A 22,636-nucleotide genomic window follows, 5' to 3' on the forward strand; every position below is an offset into this window, starting at 1 on the left:
ATTTTGCGGAAGAAGAGGAACAAAGGGTTAACCATGCATCAGTACTTGAAATGCGGGTGAGTGATCGAGTTGGAAAAAAAGTTGGAATTTTTTTACACGTTGCAACCTTTTGTTTGATTTAAATCGATTACGCGGAACAGCATTGTCAATTTAACAATCATTGATCGAATTGGCATTACACATGCACACGTGTATCGTCGAACAAAGTGGATTTATTGACTTAAATTTTGAGAATGAACTTGCTGTAGCAATACGCCGAATTCACACGATCAATTTGTATTATACTTTTGGTAGTATACTATCGCGGTATTCCGCTTACAGCTGATAACAATTTTGCTGCATTCACGAACCGGTGCGTTCCAGTTTTGGTTGACCTTAGTGACTCAATTCTTATCATAGCGGTTCTCAAACAATTCTCCCATTCTTCGCCTTCGTCTTAGCAATTAAGGTGCACTTGCATAGACTCACGTGAGACGCCAATTAACTCGTTATTACTGCTGCTCCCGGTCATTTCATTATCCTGCGCCGTGGGGTTCCGACCGACCCTTAAATTCGAGAAATGCTAAACGGGAAAGAACCGACTCGTCGTTCCACTGAAAAATATCTCAGATTCCTCTTTTTCCCCGTAGAGCTCGTAAAATGTGGTTTATGTAAGCTGCAGTAACTTCGTTCCGGTTTACGCTGGATTTCCTCGGACGATGAATTTTTTTATCTTTAAGCAAATTGCGAAAAGTACATCGTCGTGTACGAATACACGCGCGTAATCAAATTGCTTCTCGTTCGTAGTCACAATTTACCACATAATCGAAAGATAATCTTACAGAATCGTGTCAAAGTTCAACCGATGTTGACGACTTTTTATTCCAAAGATCTTTTTCACCTTAGCCGACGTTCTTTCGCGATCGATTCGGTATTTAGCGAGCAGAAAGTGTTCCGAATAGTGTTCCGAATAGATTATTCTTGATCGTTTCTTCAGCCACTTGCGTCACACAGAGTCCCTAATCGATAAGTGTCGGTAACTAAAACCGATATTTATCGGTTATTATCGGCTGCGGTATCCTCCGATCGTAGACCTAAATCGATTTGAATGGCATTTTACAAGAAGAACCGGTAAACAGTCAGATTACGACCGTTTGAAAAGGCGCCATTAGATAATCGCCGAAGCCTCATCTTCGTTAGGGAGGTCAGTCTTAGTTTCCTTTCCCCACGAAGGTTACTCTTTCCATTCGGAAAGTACAGTATTCCTCCGCGTGCTGTAACAGAAACATTCCAATAGGATTGTCTGGTTAATCGGCGAAAAATCTGTCTTCTTTTTTAGCGAAGCTCTGCTCGCGTTGCCATCGTTGACAGTGTTCAAGCAGGAGGCACCGTCGCCGGAGAACCAGCAAAATTCCAAGTAAGTTCACCTAACAGCTCCCAGTGGAAGAACAGAACCGTCAGGCGTTTTTCTTCGCGCGCTATATTCGAGTCATCACCTTGTGTGAGCCGCTCGTGCGCCATTGCTCGTTTCGTAATCGCATCCTTTGTCCGTGGTAGCAAATATTTCTCCCCTTTTCCATCCATCTTTCCACCTATCGGGACACGATCCGTGGTTTGTCCCGTCATAAGTCGATCGTTAGCAACGCGAAACTGTCAGTCGCGATTCATCGCCAGACCGATTAAACGCGCGTCGCGGAAACGTATACGGTAAAGACTCGATAAGAGTTCGAAATTCGGGACCGCTGTGGAACAGTGCAGGGATAGGTACTAGATTCTTCAAACTACGTTCTTCGCATTTTACCGACACCGGCGGACGCAGAAGAGAGAGGTATCGAAAGTCGAGACAGTCCTGAAATATTAAATACCTACATATCGGCGAGACAACGCTTTGTTGATCAAATTTTTACTAACATATCCAGGATATTTTTCTGATTAAAATGAGACCAAATGCGTCTTAATAAGAAATTCCACACGTGCGTATGTATATACGTAAACAATATAACGACGTACGCATGTGAATTGTTCGAGTGTGCATTATTTTTGAAGAAACGAAGATGACCTTAAATTTTTTAAATCTATTTAAATTCTATTTCTAACATACTGCAATTGTTCGCAAGCTGTTTGCGAACTGCTTGTGAACAGTCCCGACTAGTGTGTATTCCTATGTGTACTTTAAACTCGTTAATTGATCAAAGGCAATGCCGCTTACGAACCGTTAGTCTGAAGAAGAGTGGCCTATTCGAGAATAACCGGATAGGTTCAGTTCTGGTACTGTATAACGGTTCCTTTCTGGCACAGCTGTGAGACCCTTACAAAAATGGTGTTACATTCTGTAGATGTAAACAGTGAAATAGAGCGTGGAAAAACGTAGCGGGTAAAGGAAGATTCACAAGCCCAATCGACACAACCAAGTTTTGTAACAATATCGTGTTTGGTATCATTTTGACCAGGGAAATCTCACCGATATTTCGATGAAATTTTGATTAACGAAAAATTGAAAATAAGAAACTTTTGTGGTTTTGTTAGTATTGCCACCGAGATACCGCGTTCAAGGGTGGTCCCCCCTCGTGGCGGGGACAGACCGTGAACAGTTAACGTGTCGATCCGAACGAACTCTTATAGAATCTTTACTGTAGAAGGATAGTCTATCTCGGAGCTCGTGAAAGAAAGGAAAAAGCAAAACTGGCAACGGAATTTGCCGCGAGACTCCCCCGCAGAGACACGAGAGCGATAAGCGTTCTATCGTTGCGTTTCTTCGCACAATTATCGGACAAATGGCACGCAGGTCAGACCTCTTTACTCTCGCAAAGTTCCTTCGCCAGTTATCTGGCGGCGTTACTTCTGTTAGTGTTAAATGCCAGTTGGTCGAGAGATCGGCTATGCGAAAAACGTGATTCCCTCGATAAACGTGACGGTCGGTCGTATCGTTTCACGCTGTTCCCCGTTTAACAACTACAGTTCCAGTGATTATCTTGGCGGTGAAACGCGAAAAACGACGAAGAGAAACAAAGAGAGAGAGAGAGAGAGAGAGAGCGAACGCTGACTATTTTTAAGTGTTTTGACAATTGGAGCTATATTTACTCTAACCGGGTTCTTCGTCTGTTACTGGGAATCGTACTTGTGCATCCTATGCAAGCCGAGACGAAGAAACTCTTACAGCACGTAATTCTAGATATCTGGACGAACGTTACGTTTGTCGCTATTACATCTGTCGAGACGATTCACTCGGAGAGAGATGGAGTGGTTAAGGGCACATCGTTTCGAAAGCTGTGCGAGAAACGAACGAATTGCTCCTAATTAGGAACTGTGCCGTTCCGTGCGTCCCACGCGAGACGTTAACAGCCCTATTTCGTGAAACCTGCTGGTAACGAGCGCGAAATTAACCGTAATTTCATCGATCCTCGCGGTACAGCGACGAGAAGTTCCCCGGATTTAATCCCCTCGTCCTCGATGTTCCTTAATCTGTAGTGAGTGCAGTCTGTCATGAAATTAATACATCGTAGCGATCAGATTTTAGGCTTTCGAGGAAACGTGTGAAAATGGTAGGAAACTCAGGAATACACGTAGGATATTGATGTTCTTTTTTCGTTGGATCTCTGCTTCAGTTTAAACCACGTGTCACAAAGAACGATCAATTCGACGCCAGCAGTGAACAACGTGAACAGCTCCGCGGAGGCTGACAGTAACAATAATGGGCAAACAGCAATTAGTCTTCATCAGTTGCTTTACTCCTCGAGCGAAGAGTATCCTCCGACATCGTCTTCAGGGAATCACGTCTCCTCCTCCTCTCAACAAGGAACCGAGCTCAACGAGGATTGCCGGTACGTCCTAGCATGCTCTCAGAGAAAGGTTTAACGAATCCTATCGGCTAACAGAGGAACGATATTTTCCATAGTTTCCAATACGTGCTTGCCGCTGCCACGAGTATCGCGACCAAAGTGAACGAGGAGACGCTCACCTACCTAAACCAGGGTCAATCGTACGAGATCAAGCTGAAGAAACTTGGTGATCTGTCTGCTTACCGTGGCAAAATTCTGAAGGTACTTTGTTATCCATTATTGGTCGAGCTGTCGCGTCGATAGATGGTCTATGTTTGGGCAGCGACATCTTAAACAACGTACTAGCTTTGCGTTAAAGGAGAGAATCAAGTGAGCTCATGCTGATTGCAGTACGACGATTGCACCGGTGGTTAATTTAGCTTCTGAGAGGGAATAATTAGCGTAACAGGGGGTGGAAATTGATGTAACACGTTGGATAGTCGATGAAAGCGCGAGGTTCGGCGTGAGCTCGTAGGTCCCCGACGTTCGAAAGATGTGAGTGACCCAAACGGTGCTACAACGTCTCTGAAGGAACATCCGACGTTTTTGTTTCAGTCGACAATACGCATATGTTTCCACGAGAGGAGACTTCAGTACACCGAACGCGAACAAATGCTCGCTTGGCAACGCGCGAGACCCGGTGAAAGATTGCTCGAGGTCGATGTTCCCCTTAGTTATGGGATGGTGGACGTTTGTCAACCGTCTCCGTCCAATAATAGCGTGGAATTTATGTGGGATCCCACCAAGGAAGTCGGCGTTTATATAAAGGTACAAAAATCTAGCATCGTCGCGCGAGCCCTTCCTATCTTTCTCCCTACCGACTCTTCGGAGATCGACGAATTATCGACGAATTATCGACGAAGAGTCTAGCAAACGCCGGTACCCCTTCTCTCCCACCATGGCAAGAGTGATCGTTTCACGTGTCAGGGGGTGGAACGAGCCACCCCTGAGAATTAAAGTGGTATCTGACCCTTCCATCCCAGGTGAACTGTATAAGCACCGAATTCACGCCCAAGAAACATGGTGGGGAAAAAGGCGTGCCGTTTCGAATCCAAGTGGAAACACGACTGCCTGGAGGCCCCCGTTTGCACGCTGCTTCTTGCCAGGTGAAAGTGTTCAAACTGAAGGGAGCTGATCGAAAGCACAAGCAGGATCGGGATAAAATATTGCGACGACCGCCACACGAGCAGGACAAATATCAGCCGAGCTACGAATGCACGGTTCTCTCCGACGTAAGTGATCGATTCGATCGTGAGTTTCCAGGGGAGAAGACTAACACAGGGTGGATCCTGTCGTCTGATTACAGATTCCCCTAGACTCCTTGTCACCGTCCAATCTGATCACACAAAATGGAGGCAGCCCTTACGCTTCGACAGAGGCAATGTGAGTACATGTCTCTTTGTTTCACGTACCTACTTATCATTTTCAACTTTGTCCGATCTTGGACGAACGTTATCGCCGCCTAATCGGTATTTGTCGGCGACCGAAGTTTTTCTGGCATGATTATTACGCAAGAACCAGCTTGGATTGCATCAATTACACGGTCGTGTAATCGCCATTATTTTTTTTTTCTTTTCTCTCTTCGTTCGCGAAGAGCTGATTCGTTGCTCAACTTGTTTTTTCCACGTGCTGCTTGTTATTTCACGCCGCGCAATCGTAAAATATCGTTGCTCGTCGACGCGACAGGTGATTTGGTAAATTTTCCTGAACTGGCCCGTTCCGGATATGACAAGTTTACGTTCCTCTATACAACGGTCTATATTAATCGATTTGCAAATCGAGGGAACCTCGAAATCTTCGCTTCGCCGTTATTTCCGATGACACGATAGCGAGTCGGACAGCGTCAAAGTCCACCGGTGTCCGTGACGCGTCTTTAACAAGATCCTAATGTAGAATTGCCATTTTTATTCCAACGCGAGAGTATAAATAGCCGTTGTAGCAAACAAGAGACGGGCAACATGGTGTCCTTGGTGTCTCCGCACAAAAGGAAGACACCGTGGACCGTAAAGAGCGGAGAAGTTGAACAGATTCTCCAACAACGACTGGAATAACTTGACAAATTGTAAGGAAAAAAAGATAGGAAAAGTAGACCACCTTGCCCCTCTTTGCAGCCGAGATGCAACGATCTGCTGAGCGCGTCAAAGGTGAAATTGAAAAAGAGAAGAAAATGCGATCGGAGTGGGGTATCGAAAATTTGGGGAAAATCTAGTTTTAAAAGGACGTAGGACGCAGAATGGCGCCCCGGTTCGGTCTCGATGCAGAAATGCAACCGCAGCGTTGCCGTTTCTCTATGATGAACCTCCGCGTTGGTCGAAAGGTGGGGGATCGCGGATGAATCGAAGGTGGAGGAGGTAGAATGTAGTTCGCGAAGTGGTGGCGGCAAGCGTGGCGATGGTAATGGCAATGGACGATACCAGTCGTGGGATAAGGTGGTGGAAGAGGAGGTGCCGGCACGGGAGTCGCGAAACTGGCTCGAACTGGCACAAGCCGGCGTCCGGTAGAGCCGACAACGATGCTCCTTGAACAAGAGAGAGACAGCCTGGTCGACAAATAAATTCAGAACGCCGCACGATACACGCGTTGCCGCGCAGCCGCTTCGGTTCTCCGTTTTATCCGTCAGCCTCTTTCTCAACGAGAACCATTCGCCTTCTTTTTCGCGACGCATACGCGCATATATACACGCACGCACACGCACACTTGAACGCTTCTTGTGTCCGTCATTCGCCACCATCTTGTTTCTCTCGACGACCACAGTGATTACTCCTGACGGTTAAACGGGCCACGTTGCTTGGTGAACGAGATAATCGACGAGGAAACGGTACCAAGTGAGAGTCGCAGACATGATTTACCGCTGAAGGCGCATGTTTATAAATAAAACCGAGTGATCGGTCACTGTCTCGCGTTTTTCCGTGTGATTTCGCTTAGATTCAGACCGTGCTGGCTGATTTTACTTGCGTGACGGTCGCTGGTCGCGATATATCCCCGCCGTTAATCGATACACACTCCACGTTATCGCTCATTTCCGCGACCTCGAGCTCATTTCTCGCTTCACCGGAGAGAGAGAGCGAAGGACGTGTTCGAAGATTTTCGAGCTTGGTACCATCGACGGGGGAGGACCTCAGCAACGGAAGCGTCTCGGACGGACGTTCTACAAGAGTCCATTAAGTGTCGTGCAACGATGCACGGGAACGAGTGCAACGATTTCTGCCTTGTGAAATAATATTCTAGCAAGTAACATTCGGTTCACGTGACCGTGAATTTATAAATAAATCGAGTAGATTCTCAGGTAAACACCGTGAGAAGAGAAAAAAAGTTGAACTTTGTTGTGTATCGACGTATTAGAAATTGAACGTCGGCAGAGGTAGTTGAACGAAGAGGGGAAGAATAAATTAGAGAGAAAAAAGGAAGGTGTACTTTAAACCGGACGTGTGATGCCCGAGGGGCCGCGACGACGATAATTTTTGCCCGGAGCCGAAGCCCGGAGTACGAAGGAAGCGAAGAGAGCACTCGAGAGTGGCGAAAGTTAATCGATCGGGCGTCGAATCGAGAGTGAAGCCACTGCACGCCGTTGGAATGCCCTCGTCCGGTGTAGAATTTCGTTTTCCAGCTGATCGTCCGGTACTGTCCCGTGCGTCGTCGATCATCGTCGATCTCGAGTTGTTGCGCGTCGACAATCAGAGCGTCCCGGTCACCGAGATCCTGGCCAGTCAGGTGCTCCTGTCACGCCAGGATCACTTCCTCAGATGACGAGCAGCCTGGCCGCCGAAAAGCTGATGCCAGGGCGGTTCGATTCAGCCTTGAACAGAAACGTTTCCAATAAAAGCACAAGCTTCTGTATTGTTATCCGCGTTTTCCCAAACGCGTGGATTTATCAGCACCGATCGGCTCAGCGAGAAACTCGGCGTTGATCTCGTTCGACCGCGTAACGCGACCGGGGAAAAGGTAAACAGGAGAACGAGAATTTGTCGTTCTGTTTTTCTCCCCCTCTCGATTCAGATCGACTGGAAAAGGAAAGGAGAGGAAGAAACCCCGCGTGTGTTCCTCCATGCTGCTTCGATTTCCACGTTCTCGTAAAAGCACGAGGAAGCAGGGAGAACGTGAGGGGAATAGCTGAACCGACGATCCGTTGAAAGATACATCCATGAATGAGACGAGGTTTTTCGAATAATTTCAGACTCGTCACGTCTGTACGTGCGTTTCGATTAGAATGCACTTGGCGTATGCGGGTGGCCGTTGGTGTATAGCTGTTAGTTTAGTAATCTTAGCCACGGATGAACGGAGAAGGGGTTAGAGGGAAGAATCATTTGGAAGGAAAGTGTGAGGAAAGATTTTCGTTCGTTATCACAGAAGGGGATCTTGGTTTTTTAAATTTAGCGTGACAGAGCGACGGACGAAGGCGAGACTAGAGATATCCGGTTCGGAGCAGTCTCGTGTACCAATAACGATCTGATTCGTACCGATCGTATCCGACGAGGCAGCAGCCTTCTCGAATCGAGACTTTCGAACGATCAATTGGATCTCAGTTGCGATCAGACTGAAAGCTGGCTGCCTACGCTTCGAGCGTAAACTGCTCGTAAGGGGAGAAACGAGAAACTGACGTAACTGTAAACTGTTTTGGTAGAAGAAGAAATCGAGAGGTGGATGGGAAGGATGGTCAAAATGTAGCGGGCAACGGATGGACGTTGCTCGAGGTTGAATCGACAGGGGGAGGAGATCGATTAACATCGAAATTGGTACGAATGGAAAGAAGAGTCGGAGATTGGTGGAGCGTTCGCGTGTTCAGATTGTACGTGTTCATGAAAGAACGGATGAAAAGCCGAAAGAAAAGCTTGTTCGGTTGAGGTAGACGCTCGAGGAATTTTTGGCAACGCAGATGGGACGCGACAAGTTAGTACCCGAGATGACAAAGAGTTGCCCTAGTTGGAGGTTGAAGAGCTGCTGGGCCATCAGATCAACGGAGAAATATCGCGGAAATCTGGCTGCCTACCTTCTGGAGCACGAAGTGACGGTCACCGGTGGCCCTCTACAAGTGGAAGTGGTGGCTAAGTTTGTTCATTCTATTTCGGAATCCAGAGCGAGAAGAGTTAATCTTGTACGGGGCGGATTAGTCAGCCTGACGATAAGAAAAGGCAGGAGCAACAAGAGGATCGACGGGAAGGGGATCTCCAGGCTAATATTTCGTCTCAAGCGACGCTCCATGTAAGAGACGTTGTCGAGAGAATTTGTCGCGCTCGAAAGAAAGAAAGAAAAAGAGAGGGAAACGACGAAATTCCGCGAAATCGCGTAATTTCTAGATCTCGTGCTTGCGTAACTAAGCGACAAATTAGTCGATTTTTAAGGTCAAGGATTAAGTAACATTATTTATGCTTCGGCGCGTTTCGAAAAGTGTCCCTCGCTCATTATGAGTAATAGTACTTGTTGCTGCGAACGCTGTCGCGCAGCCTCTGACGAGTTAATATTCGTACACTAGCGATAGGTTGCGGTGTCAATTATTACCGTGTTTGCTTTCATTGCGCCTAATGCCGTTAATTCACGGACACCGGTCTTCTATGGCGTCTAATTCACGCTGCGTCCTGTCGACCAATGGAAAAATAGTCCTAATGAAATTAAAGAAAGACGTTGCTATTCTTGTTACAGATCACCCCAAACTCGCCCTACCATTAGCGGCAATACTTCGCCGGTAGTCGCGCCCTTGGCACTCTCGGTTTCCAATCCTGGCATCGTCCCACTGGTTCCTGCCTCTGATGCTGTGAAGGAAAACGTGGGAACAGCACCGGCTCTACCATCGCCTGCGGCAATTTTGCCCGATCAGTCCTCGATCGAAACTGAAGTTAGTTTTTCCTACCAGAAGAATCTGCACTCCGATTACAAGCTTTCGATCTCCTTTCCAACAAATCAAATTACATTCCCAAGAACTCTGCTGAAAGCTGTCTGTTTGTATAGGTATCATCATGTTTGGCTCAATTGTCACCTGATGCAAATGCGGCACAGACGACCACGTGGCTGCGTGCTGGTCGTTTCAACGCATTCGAGTCCACGTTCGCTAGTTTCTCAGCTGCGGACATTCTACGACTCTCCAGGGACGACTTGATCCAAATCTGCGGCCTGGCCGATGGGATTCGATTGTTCAACGCGCTACACTCGAAAGCGCCCACCCCGAAACTCACCCTTTACTTCTCGCTAGAAGACAACGGTTCGCTCTGGAGAGTCGCCTACTTGGAGAGCCTGACCAGCAGCGCCTTGATGAACAAACTGTTGAACACTTTAAGCTTGCCCCACGATCGACTGCATTCTGTGCTCTTCCTTGGTCCTCAGGGTATCCACGTGCTGGTCACCGACGAATTGGTGGCGAACATGAAGGACGAGAGCATGTACTTCGTTCAAACTGTCAAAGGTATTGAAGATAAACGAGAGACTGTGAAAAGAGAGTTGGAAATTTGTATCGATCTTGGTTTCTTCTTGTTTCTGTTACAGATAACGCGAGCGAGCGCTACAAGCTACTTCTAAAACCTTCGTCGCGATCCTAAAAAGGTACATCAATTGATAAATTAACTGCAACACTGCATAATAGATCTCTCCCATAGGGTGTAAAAATTTTTGCCAAGCGTGTCTGTGATTCGATTGTTACGTAGTTGTGTGGAGGAGCGTAAGAGAGTATGTTGCGTAACGATGCGTTCTTTATTTCGGTTGATATTGCGATGACAAATTTCCGTGGGAGATTATTTTTGGATCATTTGTACCCAAGTGTCGTTCGCCAAACACGTTTACCTTTTTAATTCATTTTAAAACGATCTTTTCTATTTTTTCTTTTTCGTGGAATTGTGAATTTAGAAGAAAAACGACGATAGGGTTCACGAAGTTACGGACTTGGTTGGAAGAAACACGAGGAAATTTGCTCTTACTCTATATGCATATATATATAATACTCACTAGCAGTTTCTTTCAGTGTAGTTATTACTCGAGGAGAGATCGATACTTCTCTGGCGCTGAACGATCGTGTTATTTTCAGCATTGAAAAGATACCACACACGTATATATCAGATATACATATATTTTATATACATTACTTTACACGGAAATTTTAATTATCGTAAAAATAATATACATACGATCCAGTTCGATTCTATTTCTCTTCTCACTTTTTAGTTTCTCTTCTTCGTTAGGATTTAAGTAAATCGTGTAGCGTCCGAAAGAAAATTCATTTAGGAAATAACTTTCGCCGCGAGACTTGCGATCGCCGCGATTATTCAACTTCTTGTGCCACGAGAGCAACTCTGATAAAATCTAGCATGCTATTGTTAATCATTATTCATCAGCGTCGCAGTTGTTACTAAGAGTTTACAGATTTTTAACTAGAGCGTGGATCGATGACGCTGCTGATGAATACGATCTCCGTTTACACAAAGTGTAATATTTTTTTATCGTCGTGAATAATCTCGATAAATTACGTAGCCTAAACGGGGCGTGAAAGACACGGAGCCACCACTTTGCCGAAGCAAAGAACCAAGAGTAGAATCGTCGAAAGTTTCTATTCTTCGATATTTAAGAAAAGTAATTTTTTGTTTCATTCGTAGCGAAAGCGTTAGAAATTATTTAGTAAGCGCTTGACAATTTTAAGAGTAACCACGATTACTTTGCCAAGAAACAAGAAAAAAACCATGTTTACTCTGTTTCGTAGTACAAACTGACGGAAGATAAACGTTTTCCTTGAACGTCTTCGAGGATCATAGGGGAAATATACCAAGTATTATAATCTATTACCAAATGTTAAAACATAAGCTAGGAGTCGTTGCAAAGAATCAATTCCAGTACCGATGATAAATAGTTACAAATTCTCGAAACACGTACGTCGATAGCCCACGATACGTCCACTAACATCCCTTCTTCTTTTTTTTCTGTATCCTGCGTATCGATCAAGCGTACCTTTGATACCTTGGGTTGAATTAGTAGCGCGTTTCAATGCTCAATGCGACACGGAAACTGTGTTTCGTTTAGAGGAAGAAAAACACAGAAAGAAAAGAAGAAGTACATCACACGAACTCGAATTGCGTGACAATCGATAGGATTGTGTGTTAGCAGAGATGAACGGAGAAAGAAGAAACCTGTCGTTGTGTAATTTTTAATTTAGATAATTATGTAAAAGTGAACGTCGAGAGCCTAGGAACTCGACGAACTTCCACCGTGACACGCGGAAGTTGCGTGTGAATTCGGTTTTGCATGCTGTTATACTTCGATTAGAAATTTCGACGCATGTCATTGTATGTCACAAAACGGCACAATAAATATCCTTTGATGCCAAAACAAAAACAAACAAACAGGCAGATATTTATACGTATATATATACATATATACATACTGTTCACCAATAAATAGGATCCAGTTTTTACTCATAAATATATTACTTTTTATTTAACAAAATAGAATAAGTCGCGACAATGTAAATGTTCTTTCGTCGTAGCAGAAAATACGATGCACGTTATCCGCGAAAAAAAACGTAACACGAGCCACGTGCTTCCCGTGACACATTCCATATTCGTTTATTCTTCCAAACGCATCCCACGATGCGATGATATTCCTCTCGCGGCGGTTATCCGCCTTACTTTTTCTTCTTCATCTGTTTGTTCTTCTTCTTCTCCTCCCGTTTCGTTTGCCTCTCGGACAAGCACTTGAACAGTTTGTAAACGAAGAACACTGCAATCGTAAAATCGTCCATTAAAACAATACCCCACGGCAAGTAAAGAAGATAAAGAAAAGGGACAATGGTTCCCTATCCGAGGTCGAATGGTAATACGATTTATACGACCCTCGATAAATATCAAGCGATTCGTAACATAACATACCAAGAACGAGACCTATAAATAGCAGAGCGAAAACGAAGACGAGGTACGAAGAGGAATACAATAGCATCGTGTACCAGCTCGTGCTACCGTACACTTTGTCTTCCATCGTTTGCCTGAACTTTCCGACCACTTGGTCTATCAACTCCTTCTGTTCCTCGCTCTCTAAATCTTTGTATCGTTCGAATATATTTGTCAATTTCTCCACGGCATTCTCCGGCAACAGACTCAACAACTTCTCTTCCGCGTCCTGCGACAGTACACCTTTGTCTTTCAACGCGTTCAAAATCTCCTCGGCCATATTGTAACGAGCGCACCTCGATTAAATCACGTAGAAAGAATCGCCGGTACTTTCTCCAAATGACAAGTGTCCAGCAGATAGATCGAAATACTAATCCCAGCTGCTAGCAGAAGGGAATTAAATAGATTGTTCGCGAGTAGTAGTTAAGTGGACGATTAGATAACAGGTAGCACGGTAAACTGAGCTGTGGTTTATGCGGTACTACAAACCGGCGATTTGTAATTAGCTCATCGTTATTATTCATATCTGAATCAGCGAAGGAAATCTGACCCAGAAAGCTTGCAATTTTCAACCTTAATTCTTTCGGAAGAAATTCCTAACATTCCTCGGCTACTACCTCTTCGTTCCTATTACAAGTTTCCCTCTGGTCGTTGCATAGGAAGAGAAATATTTACCAAAGATCAAAACGACTACGCCCAATAAGGACAACAGGATCATGGTCTGCATGCTTCGTTCATTTTGAGGGATTTGCTGTGCAAAACCACCGCCGTCTTGGATACTTTGCAACAGATTCTCCTTCAAAGATTCCTTCTCTTCCTCCGATATACCGCTCATCGAATCGAGCATCTCGAGAAGCTGCTGCGCCGTTGGGAGCTCTCCTCCTTCGAATCCTGGAGGCACCGCTGGTACGGAATCGACTTCCGGTGCAACGTTCACCGCATCCTCGGCCGATGCAACGGCCAGAAAGGCGATTGCAAGTGTGATCCACATCCTAATTGGAAATATTGTCCGTGTTAAACTGGTCGATTTTAAGCCCTCGATCATCCCAACATTCGCTCCAAGATTAGATAGCGTTATTTTTACACGGGGAACGGTGACTGATAGTGGACACGTTTAATAACCATATGGTTGTTTGCTCGGATAATCGAAGGGACGTCAGTTAGAAATGAACGATCTAACCAGCAGATTGAAAAGATCGCACCGAGGTGAGAAGTAGGTACCGACCTTTTTTTCTCTCTCTCAGCTTCTCGGTCAGTTTTAACGAGTACTTTATAATGCGAAGATCGTTAGCGGGATACTCACTTAGTTGTTCGAATTGTATCGTTCACAGGTCCTACCTGTAAGAATGAATGTTTCTCTCGGAGGAAGAATAATTGTAACCAGTTACTGGAACACTTTAGGAAACGGTGTGAGAAATATGATCGTTTACTGAAAAGATCGGGTCCTATTTGGCGGGAAGATAAGCGTCGATCAAACGCTCGGCCGATGATTGGCCGTTTCGAAGGAGGGCCGTTATCTCATTGGTCACATGTGTACGTGAGGCCAACGTGGCCACTTCCAACATGTTCCGCGAAGCCACGAAACAAGAGTTAACCTCGGTTGAATAGCCTGACCTTTACAACGTGTAGATTAAAACGCGTTAGTCCGATGATACACGTTGCATTGCTGGTGGGAGGGGGACGCAGAGCCATCTGAACGATTATCGGTATTTAAAAAGCGGTATATTCACAGGGAATTATTCTCGTACCGAGTGAATCATATTCGGTTACGTTCGATATTCTCGAAATACATAACTAGGTCGTTCATTTGTTCGAAGTTAACGACATTCGTGCACGATGCGTAATCACCGGCTGCAACGTGGTCAAGAATCAATGAAATCGTGTGTGTCTATTATGTCGTAACTTGTCGCGTCACGCTATGCCCATAAATCTGAATGACGTGCAACAGTACCAGGTGTTCGACCTATCGGATGAAATTCGAACCTGTTGCCTCCGATAAGTCTTTACAATCGAGCATGTACCGGTGGATAACGTGAAAAAACAGAGATACGTTGTTCTTTCGAATAATCGCGAAAGTAGATTTTTGTAGAGGAAAAGAGGCTTTATTGTAGATACAGCGAAGATAAGGACAGAATTATTCGAGAGAAATAAGTAAGATTATTGACAGGCTCGGATAGGAAACCGTATGTTTTTAGAGAAGCCGGGTGTTCGTGTGTAAAGAACGTGAGATGCCGCGCTTTTTCAGAAATGTATCTTACCGGCAAGGCCAATTACTACAATCCCAGGTACTACGAAGATGACATTGCTGAATCCGTGTTCGATTGGACCATCGAAACCACCGCTAAGATCCACCATTTCGAGAGACAAGGAATTTTCGACAAATTTTTCCGACAGATATGTATGTGTAGCTTGACCACTGGAACAGGTGTCACCTTAACGCCATCTAGGAAACGTCTGACGTTCTTTTAAGGTTAAGAAATTCGTGGCTTAACGGTATTTCTCTTTGTTGCTTACTTTTATAGAAGTTCTACGCGTTGTTACTTTATACGCTTCCTGATCTATCGAACGATTTTTACGTTGTCAACGATGTTAACTGTATGTTAATGTTAACGCGCAATATTGATTCTTAAACCCGGCGCCGGCGCATCAATTTGTTATTATTACGATAATATTTGTTTATTGGAGGATTAAAAAATTCTGACAAAAAAGGCGGGAACGAACCGGTGGTCCAATTACAAACGAAGCGTTGTTAAGAATATTTTCTTTATAAAAATCTTACTTCGAGAATAAAAAGTATACACAAATACCGAATAATTATTAATTTGATATCAACAACAATGCAAATTTCATAATTCAAACACATTTTAAAGTTACGTTGTGTACTATAATTGAAAAGTATAAGAGAGGACTGTTTAAATGTCGCGCTTTCAAGAAGGACATGTTCGAGCATGTCAAAACACGCATTTATAACTGATGACGCAATTCGTTGTTCGTAGAAAATATACAAGTAAGCCAGTACTATAAACATAGCAAGTAATTATTGTACAATAGTATTGAGTGATAGCTACATTGTACGTAATTTAAGGAATGTTATAAAAGAAATAATCATCGTCTATTTGAGTCACGTAGTCTTGTGTCCTCTAACAAAAACGCGATAAAATAACGTACACAAACGGTTCATTCAACGTAGTGTCTTTGTAGTTACTTTGTTTGAGAAGTGTTCCGAATTCATTATGTCTGCGGTAAACGGTACAGCGTTGTTGAAATTTGCTCGTATAACCGACAAAGCTTTTGCACCAACGAAAGGATCGAAATTTGCTGCTGGATTCGACTTACGAAGGTATAGTTTTGTAAGGGATACGTAGCACGCGTGAAGCCGGCTTTTCTTTTGTTCGACACCATCGAGTTTTCGAACGTTATTGCAATTGTTGTTTCATTTTTTTTAACAGTGCCTATGAATACGTTGTGCCAGCATGTGGTAAAGAACTTGTTCTAACTGATCTGCAAATCGCAGTTCCTGAAGGTACGTACGGAAGAGTAGCACCACGTTCAGGATTGGCATGGAAAAATTTCATTAACATAGGTGCTGGTGTTATTGATGCTGATTATCGGTGAGTCTTACCTGCGCTATCTTTATTAAAGCCTAGATAATGCAGTGATTAACAGATAAAGTGTGGGTGTGATTTCCATGTTAAACAAGTAAATCCATTTGTGCCTTTTGAGTGGTGTTAAGATGGGAGAAAGTGTGAGACTATTGTGGTTATAATAAGGAAATTGAAATTTATTTATTTTTTTTAATGCAGGGGAAATGTAGGGATAGTACTATATAATCACGGTAACGAGGACTTTAAAATCTCAGCAGGAGATCGTGTTGCACAACTAATTTGTGAAAAAATTACATATCCTGACCTCCAGGAAGTAGATAATTTAGATAGCACCGACAGAGGAGAAGATGGGTTTGGTTCAACAGGAAATAAATAGGATACCAAAGAGGAAAAGATTGTCATTTTGATGCATTTATTTTTCTAAGTTAATCTAATTTTTGCCACAGTATTTATCATTATTTTTGTAAATGTTCCTACTAATTATTAATGCCTAAATAAAAATGCTACGATTTTTGTAAACCTTTTTATAAAAATATCCTTACTAATTCAAAAACTAGATACGCTACAAATGGTTTTTGTGATTTATATTTTTGCAACTGGAACAAGATTTGTCGGTTGTGATGTAGTTTTCACCAAACTCTGTACATTCTTAAATTCCTTATGATTTGCATTTGCCAACAGCTTAAAAATAACATTCTCCGATGTAGATATATGACATCCTATTCCTCTCATCCTCTGTTGAAAAATTATAGGTTAACCACTAAATCCACTTCCAATATTTTACCTATATCTATATATTTACCTCAAAGGCCAATAATCTATCTTCTTGTGTACGTGAAGTACAACAGTCTGCCACTGTATGTACTTCGTATCCACTTTGTCTTAAATCAATTGCAGTATTCTCTACACAAACATGAGCCTCAAGGCCTATAAGTATAATTGAATCTGGTTTCTGACCGGAACAAATTGAAGAGAGTTCTTTGTTTACCTGAAATTAATATTTAAAAAATTACCCAAAAGAGTAGATAATGATAATGTAATTTTTCATAAAGAAAAGATTACATAATCATACTTCTGGGATACACATACTAAATTGTGTCTTTGGAAATGGTCCCTTAGCACCAGAAATATCAAATTGAGAAATTGTTTTCCCCAGTCCCTTGGGATGCTGTTCCGTAACGATCATGGGCACATCCAAGAGTTTCAATGCATTTATCTGTGACAACAAACGTGTAATTTAACCTATACATCCATGGGTCTACTACATAACCTTGAATCCTTCGAAGTATAGCAGTAAAGCTCTAAATACCATTGCCTAACATGCATTCATACCATATGTGATAATATTTACCAGTTTCACTGAATTCTGAGCAATTTTATCGAATTCGTACATAGCCTTAACGAATCGTTCTTGAACGTCGCATATCATTAAAACACTTTTTCCCTGTTTTAAAACCGCCTTGGCAGCATTTACAGCCATTTTCTCGATAATGCGTGTAAAATTGCGTGAGAAGACGTAATTAAAACGTTACTTATGGTGCCAGAGCGAACCAGTTAGCGAGGTCACTGGTAAAACGACGACGAATTTCTGTACCACGAGTTAACGTGCTATACTGTGACGCACGTGATAATATTCTGCGATATTGAAAGTTCATGGCCAGTCTTAGCCTTACTAACTTTAGACGTGTTGCACTTAATCGATTTCTAACAAACCTTCTCGATGCGCAAGCGACATACATACATAATTAAGTGTAAGAACATCGTACTATTATAGAGCAACAATGGAAATATTTGCAACATTACGGATGCATCTCTTTATCTAGATTCTACAGAATGTTCTAGGAATCGCACGTAAAGTTGAAATATCTCGAAAATGTTGTACGAGAGACTGTTAGAAATTACCATCGTTCTCGACGAATGTAAATTGTAAAATAAAAAATCGAAGGGTTAAAACCTAACCTTATACGACAGTGAAAACCTGTAATTCAAGGAACGTAGCCTGGAAAAAAAGGAAAGTGCTCGTGTGAATCAATTTAGAAAACGTATTTTCTAATATTCCGGTGGCGCAAGTTTAGTGATTTAAATCGACTAGCCTGGCGCGTGCGTGTTGCTGCAACGACCCAGGTGCGAGTCGGATGTAGGAAGGCCACACAGAGCGAGCAGTAGCGACCAGCGGTAGTCTAACAATGCTGTTCCGGGTGGTCAGATGCACGGTATCGTTTTGAGAGTTTTGTGTATAGTTTTGATCGAGTGTATACAAAGAATGGCCGGGGAGCCTCGTGAGACAGGGCATACGAAGCCGCTGGTGCAGCTTTTTCCGAAAGCGTCCGAGTGCGTGTATACGAGTTGTTACTGGTAAGTTGTCCTGCTCGAATTTGCTCGACATTTCTCCACAGAGAGAAATATATCGATTTGACCAAATAAAACGTGTCGTATTGCGGTATATCCCCACGTTGGATCGATACGTTGCAGTGGTACAGAGACGGCAATGCGATATGCTGCCGCCATCTTTGATATGTATGAAATATCCACGAATCACGGTGCACCGTCTGCTACGCTTTGAAACGCTTTGAAAAGACCCGCGCGTTTCAATTCATTCCTACAATTTACCATTTTATTTTTCTCTTATCTCTTCGTCAATGAAAAATACACCTTATACACGTTCCTCTCGATTAACAATGCGTGCATGCCGTACGATACGCACACGTTCTTATAACATCGTCGTATGCTTCGTCTCGCACGAATGAACGACGCTTTATTTTACAATGCACGTTAATCACCATTCGCATATCCAGCAACCTCATTTCGATCTTCTGGCCCATCGAGCTTTAAATACGATCGTTCCTATCGCCAGTCACGTGATCAGTCATACACGTTTAACAATATTTTCATGCACTGTTTACCTTTTTGTTTGCTTGTGTCACGTTTTAAAAAACAAACGTCTCTCAACGACGCTTTATTTTACAATGCACGTTAATCACCATTCGCATATCCAGCAACCTCATTTCGATCTTCTGATCCATCGAGCTTTAAATACGATCGTTCCTATCGCCAGTCACGTGATCAGTCATACACGTTTAACAGTATTTTCATGCACTGTTTACCTTTTTGTTTGCTTGTGTCACGTTTTAAAAAACAAACGTCTCTCTTCTTTCGGTTTTCCATTATTCTGTGCATCTCCAGTTTTTCGTTTCGAAACTGGCCACGATCATCGATACTTTTCGAATGCGAGTCAGATCAGTTTCGTTGCACCGTGTTGCATCATATACTGCACTGAACTGTACGGGAATACCTCTGTTATTCCAGCGAGGAAAATGTATGGAAGCTGTGTCAGGATGTAGCGACGAGACACGGATCGGAATTACAGCATTGCTACGTTGCTTTCGTGAGCAACTCCTGGCGTAGCGTACCGCTTTGGCGACAACGGGCAGGAAAGAACGAGGATAAGCTCGTAGTTTGGGTCAGTTGGAAAAAGATTCGAAAATTATTCTCACCGTCGAAGAAAGCAAAGTTTCTTCAAGAACACGCATACACACGCACGCACACAGATTGGAAAACAAAAAAATGTGTCTGTTTGTATTCATAGGACTTCCACGTAATCCTAATCTACGCACCTGACGAAAGGGCGGTCGTATACGATTTAGATAGCGCGTTGCCGTTTCCGACGCATTTCTGGAAATACGCGATGGAAACGTTTAGATCGGACGAAGTGTTACAACCGCAGCATCATCGAAGATTCCGAGTGGTGCCGGCGAACGTTTACTTGAGAGAATTCGCGTCGGATCGGCATCACATGAAACGCGAGGATGGTACATGGATCAAGACACCGCCGGATTATCCGCCGATCTCAACAGCAAGTACGTTCGTCGAATAGACAGAAACCCTTTCATTCCCAAATTTAAAAAGATACCACGTTGAAGATAGAAGCTCGTAATTGGTCGAGAGTGGGAACGAGAGGGTTGAAAGTAAGATACCGCAGCTCTCACAGCAAATCTTTCTTTTCTTTTTCAATGCAAACATTTTAGCGTGCAAGGACAACTTGGATTCGTTTATCAACATGGATCCAGAGACCGGGTTCGGGGTTGTACTGACGTTAGAGCAATTATTCAACCGATTTCACAGGCCGAACGCGAAGGCAACCGCTCCTCGTACACCTCAACCGCAACCAACACCGACTTAAGTATACCTGCTAAATAAGTTTCGCCAGGATAACGATTCTTTGCTTCGATTTTCAATTGTCAGAACGGATGGAAAAAAGAAAAAAAATCAATTTTATGGCCTAAGGGAATTGTTTAGGTGCATGTACCTTTGTGAAGCTGAAAATATTGGGTCAGAAATTCGGCGATATCACTTAACCGTTGCTAATTGTTAAAAAGGAGAAGAAGAAAAATATTGCAGCCACGTTTCTACGAGCTACGAACGAGATAGCTAAATTGGAACCGAAATATTCTTTTCTACGAAGCATTCCTGATTTTTTTTTTACAAGCCCCGTTTTTATGCCCAGATGCGTTGCATCCAATTGCGTTTTCTTTTTCGTTCTTGTCTCTGATCGAGTTTCATTTGCGAGATGGCTTTAATTGACGTTTTAATTTGTTTGAACTACCGTTGGTTAAGCGCTGCATCGTTTCACACAGCTACTGTTCTATCCTTGAGCGCTTACGGTTCCACCAAATTTTTGCATTTCATCGAAAAATCAGAAAAAGAGAAAGAAACAAAATCTCAGATCTATCTGTAGAGAAAAGTGAAGAAGAAAAAAAGAGGAAAACAGAAAAAAAAAAAAAGAAGGGAGAATCGGTGTCGTTTATATCGATATGCAAAGTTCTTCTCGCAGTTGGGTGATATGGCTTTATCGTGTGTGAATAAAACGACCGTGCTGTGCTGCTTTTATTTATTTATTTTTTTTTTCCAATAGTCTCGATAACTATTTGCCCGTTGTATTTTCTAGGCCACGCCGGTACGTTTGTTTCCTCTCTTTTTGAAAAAGCCATTTTTACAGAGCCTTTTGCAGAGACCCTCGTCTCTGTCGTGTTGCTATAGACACGTTTCACTATCGACCGTGTATTCCAAGTTTTTCAGTCGTGGTTATATGAGTGTATTCTCTCGTCTTCGTACTGTTTTACTATTAAATGCGTAAATCTTTGTCACGGCTTTGCTCTATCGGTGGTAATTTTATCGTTATAATCATTGTGTCAAAGACTGATGTATTTATGGAGAATTTCCAACAAACAAAGAAACCAACAAAAAAAAAAAAAAAAAAAAAGAGAAAAAGAAGAAAACTCGTGGAGAAAAATATATATATATCCCCGTCGACGGTATATATTATATATATGTAATTAGCCGGCGTCCAGAGACAGTGACGCGACTAAAAGCGCTTATTATTATTGTGCAATCGATATAGTAAGGGCAAAAACTTAATCTTTGCGAGATAATGTAATTATTACGATTATTGTAATTCTTGTGATACTTTACACTTTCTACTTTGAATACCTACGCTATACTTGTCTACTGTTTATACTACAAAAAGATACTGATTCTTAATGACTGGTGCGTTCGCTTGTCGACACTATAGTCTTCTCGATTATACTAGTGTAGCATCGAAATGGACTAAAATTCGATTATGAATACGACCAATTGTCGACATCGAAAGGGGTCGTTCGATTGAGTCAACGAATATACGTGTGTATCCTCTTAGATCTCCCGAATTTTGACAACGAAAACTCAAAATCTCTGATCTTCCATGAAAAAAAAAAAGAAGAAGAAGAATTACTCCGAATACGTACTCCGTTAACGTAATAGGATTCTGTATCGCTCTCTACTTCCTTCCTCTCGTGTCTTTCAATTGTAACTCCGAGCGAACGAATTGGCATGGAAATATTTTGCAACAACGGCACCAACATCCCGATACACTCTGAGAGATGTATACCGATAAATCTTGTTGTCTCTCGCTTTGACATGGCGTGGAAAATTAGATCGACAAGCGAACGCAATCGGGCTATCGGTTCGTCGATGTCGAAACTAAAAGCCGAACGAACCAACCGACAGCCAAAAAAACGTCGATAGTTTAAGAGTTCGTCCACTCTTTGCCTTCCAGAATCTTTCACTAGATCTCTTTGTCTTTGATCATCGACATGTGGTTTTTCTCTCCAATTCACCTATACCATGTTGCTATTTGCGTACGTATTTGTAAGCGACCGTATCCGCGACTAATGAAACAAAATCGAACGTTCCGATGTCGAGCATCGGGGCCGGTGAAACGACAATTTTGTCGCTTTTATACGAACCATCTGCAAGTCGTATCGTATGTGGATAAACCCGGGACCGACCTTGTTTAGCGTGTAATTAACCTTCGATTACCAAGGAAAAAAGATCTAATCTC

At 43.0% G+C, this 22,636-nt stretch overlaps 5 protein-coding genes across 6 annotated transcripts in view; 3 read left to right on the forward strand and 2 right to left on the reverse strand.

Moving 5' to 3' along the window:
- LOC108571428 (transcription factor CP2-like protein 1) overlaps window positions 1-12,157 on the forward strand; it is a 15,841-nt gene extending 3,684 nt beyond the window's left edge. Inside the window, exons 4-12 of the mRNA XM_017933465.1 lie at window positions 1,319-1,396; window positions 3,585-3,800; window positions 3,875-4,019; window positions 4,329-4,565; window positions 4,781-5,029; window positions 5,104-5,180; window positions 9,435-9,627; window positions 9,741-10,191; window positions 10,272-12,157. Of these exons, the coding sequence (XP_017788954.1) occupies window positions 1,319-1,396; window positions 3,585-3,800; window positions 3,875-4,019; window positions 4,329-4,565; window positions 4,781-5,029; window positions 5,104-5,180; window positions 9,435-9,627; window positions 9,741-10,191; window positions 10,272-10,324 (1,699 nt within the window). The 3' untranslated portion in view covers window positions 10,325-12,157. The remainder of the gene's footprint in view (window positions 1-1,318; window positions 1,397-3,584; window positions 3,801-3,874; window positions 4,020-4,328; window positions 4,566-4,780; window positions 5,030-5,103; window positions 5,181-9,434; window positions 9,628-9,740; window positions 10,192-10,271) is intronic.
- Window positions 12,158-12,338: 181 nt separating this feature from the next.
- LOC108571372 lies at window positions 12,339-14,050 on the reverse strand. Of its 2 annotated transcripts, none has more exons than XM_017933389.1 (3): window positions 13,994-14,050; window positions 13,331-13,647; window positions 12,339-12,488 (listed from the first exon to the last, which is right to left on the reverse strand). In XM_017933389.1, the coding sequence occupies exons 2-3, from the start codon at window positions 13,644-13,646 to the stop codon at window positions 12,394-12,396; spliced, it is 411 nt and encodes a 136-aa protein (XP_017788878.1). In that variant the 5' UTR covers window position 13,647; window positions 13,994-14,050; the 3' UTR covers window positions 12,339-12,393. The 2 variants fall into 2 exon arrangements, with proteins under 2 accessions (XP_017788878.1, XP_017788877.1); XM_017933388.1 differs by having other exon boundaries at window positions 13,959-14,048.
- A 1,838-nt stretch (window positions 14,051-15,888) lies between these two features.
- On the forward strand, window positions 15,889-16,695 carry LOC108571305 (deoxyuridine 5'-triphosphate nucleotidohydrolase). The gene is made up of 3 exons (XM_017933311.1): window positions 15,889-15,995; window positions 16,105-16,266; window positions 16,459-16,695. Exons 1-3 carry the CDS (start codon window positions 15,889-15,891, stop codon window positions 16,634-16,636), a joined length of 447 nt encoding a protein of 148 aa, XP_017788800.1. The 3' UTR covers window positions 16,637-16,695.
- Window positions 16,696-16,705: 10 nt separating this feature from the next.
- LOC108571304 (isochorismatase domain-containing protein 2-like) lies at window positions 16,706-17,872 on the reverse strand. Its single transcript, XM_017933309.1, has 4 exons — window positions 17,612-17,872; window positions 17,333-17,476; window positions 17,063-17,248; window positions 16,706-16,995 (listed from the first exon to the last, which is right to left on the reverse strand). The coding sequence occupies exons 1-4, from the start codon at window positions 17,738-17,740 to the stop codon at window positions 16,843-16,845; spliced, it is 612 nt and encodes a 203-aa protein (XP_017788798.1). The 5' UTR covers window positions 17,741-17,872; the 3' UTR covers window positions 16,706-16,842.
- Window positions 17,873-18,406: 534 nt separating this feature from the next.
- LOC108571303 (protein N-terminal glutamine amidohydrolase) lies at window positions 18,407-20,744 on the forward strand. The gene is made up of 4 exons (XM_017933308.1): window positions 18,407-18,615; window positions 19,567-19,720; window positions 19,847-20,117; window positions 20,286-20,744. Exons 1-4 carry the CDS (start codon window positions 18,467-18,469, stop codon window positions 20,438-20,440), a joined length of 729 nt encoding a protein of 242 aa, XP_017788797.1. The 5' UTR covers window positions 18,407-18,466; the 3' UTR covers window positions 20,441-20,744.
- Window positions 20,745-22,636: the final 1,892 nt, after the last annotated feature.

The sequence above is a fragment of the Habropoda laboriosa genome, unplaced genomic scaffold (assembly GCF_001263275.1).
Source record: "Habropoda laboriosa isolate 0110345459 unplaced genomic scaffold, ASM126327v1 scaffold57, whole genome shotgun sequence".
Classification (NCBI taxonomy): Eukaryota; Metazoa; Arthropoda; class Insecta; order Hymenoptera; family Apidae; genus Habropoda; species Habropoda laboriosa.